Here is a 1977-nt window from a genome sequence, read left to right as displayed (position 1 = left end):
TGGCAGAAACTGATCCCAAGAACCTCCAAAATCTATAACACAAGCACGTAGCATATCTTCCAATATCTGAATAGTGCGCTCAGACTGTCCGTCCGTATGAGGGTGAAATGTTGTACTCAATTGAACCTGCGTGCCTAACTCTCACTGCACTGCTCTCCAAAACTGTGATGTAAACTGCGTGTCTCGATATGAAATGATAGACACTGGTACACCATGTAGGTGAACAATCTCGCGGATATAAATCTCACCCAACGCTCTGAAGAATAAGTAGTACCATATGGAATAAAATACGCGGACTTAGTCAACCGATCCACAATTTCCCAAATAGCATCAAACATTCTCAAAGTACGTGGGAGTCCAACTACGAAGTCCATGGTAATACGCTCCCACTTCCACTCTGGAATTTCAAGTTTCTGAAGCAATACGCCCATTCTCTAATGCTCGTAATTCACATGTTGACAATTTACACACTGAGCTACAAATCCAACTATATCTTTCTTCATTTTTCTCCATCAATAGTGCTGCCTAAAGTCTTGGTGCATCTTAGCGGCACCCGGATGAATGGAATACCACGAACTGTGGGCTTCCTTAATAACCAATTCACGCAGCCCATCCACATTCGGCACACAAATACGACCCTGCATCCTTGACATCCCATCATTTCCAATAGTAACATCTTTGACATCACAGTGCTGAACTGTGTCCTTCAGGACAAGCAAATGGGGATCATCATATTGGCGCTCTTTGATGCGGTCGTATAAGGAAGACCGAGAAACCACACAAGCTAGAACCCAACTGGGCTTCAAAACTTCTAATCTCACTAAATGGCTTGCTAAGGCCTGAACATTAACTGCAAGACACCTTTCACCAACAGGAATGAATGCAACGCTATACATACTCACCTCCTTCCTACTCAAGGCATCGACCACTACATTGGCCTTCCCGGGATGATACAGAATAGTGATATTATAGTCCTTTAGGAGCTCCAACTATCTCCACTTCCTTAAATTTAGATCCTTCTATTTGAATAAGTGTTGTAGACTCCGATGATCTGTAAATACCTCACAAGACACACCATAGAGATAGTGCCTCCAAATTTTCAATGCATGAATAATGGATGCCTATTCTAAATCATGGACAGGGTAGTTATTTTCATGTGGCTTCAACTGGTGCGAAGTAGAAGCAATTACTCTACCCTTCTGCATTAAGACACACCCAATACCAATTCGAGAAGCATCACAATACACTGTATACGAGCCTGAAGCTGAAGGCAAAACTAGAACTGGAGCTGTGGTCAAGGCAGTTTTGAGCTTCTGAAAGCTCTCTTCACACTCATCTAACCACCTGAATGGAGTACTTTTCTGGGTTAATTTAGTCAAAGACAATGCAATAGACAAAAATCCTTCCACAAAGCGACGATAATAACCAGCCAAGCCGAGAAAACTCTGAATCTTAGTAGTCGAAGATGGCCTGAGCCAACTCTGAATTGCCTCTATTTCTTCGGATCCACCTTAATTCCTTCACTTGACACTATGTGTCCCAAGAAGGCCACCGAGCTAAGCCAAAACTCATACTTAGAGAGTATGGCATAAAGTTTCTCCTCTCTTAGCCTCTGTAGTACAATACTCAAGTGTCGTGCATGCTCCTCCAGGATACGTAAATACATCAGGATTTCATCAATAAATACTACGACAAATGAGTCAAGATATGGATGGAAAACACTATTCATCAAGTGCATAAATGCTGCTAAGGCATTGGTTAGCCCAAAAGACATCACGAGAAATTCATAGTGACCATAACGAGTCCTGAATTCTGTCTTTAGAATATCCGAATCATAATTTTCAACTGGTGATACCCAGACCGCAAATCAATTTCAGAGAATACCCTCGCTCCCTGAAGTTAGTCAAATAAATCGTCAATACACGGCAAAGTATACTTATTCTTGATTGTAACCTTGTTCAACTGTCTGTAGTTGAT

The 1977-nt window shown here is 41.8% G+C and overlaps 1 protein-coding gene across 1 annotated transcript; it reads right to left on the bottom strand.

The window, feature by feature from the left end:
• Positions 1-512: 512 nt before the first annotated feature.
• On the bottom strand, positions 513-896 carry LOC138896293 (uncharacterized). The gene has a single exon (XM_070181091.1). It carries the CDS (start codon positions 894-896, stop codon positions 513-515), a length of 384 nt encoding a protein of 127 aa, XP_070037192.1.
• Positions 897-1977: the final 1081 nt, after the last annotated feature.

Source organism: Nicotiana tomentosiformis, chromosome 7, assembly GCF_000390325.3.
Source record: "Nicotiana tomentosiformis chromosome 7, ASM39032v3, whole genome shotgun sequence".
Classification (NCBI taxonomy): domain Eukaryota; kingdom Viridiplantae; phylum Streptophyta; class Magnoliopsida; order Solanales; family Solanaceae; genus Nicotiana; species Nicotiana tomentosiformis.
This window is presented reverse-complemented; position numbering and strand designations above follow the sequence as displayed.

Excerpts from the sequence above, each read along its gene's own strand:
- LOC138896293 (XM_070181091.1), bottom strand. The coding sequence starts at position 896 with ATGTATAGCGTTGCATTCATTCCTGTTGGTGAAAGGTGTCTTGCAGTT.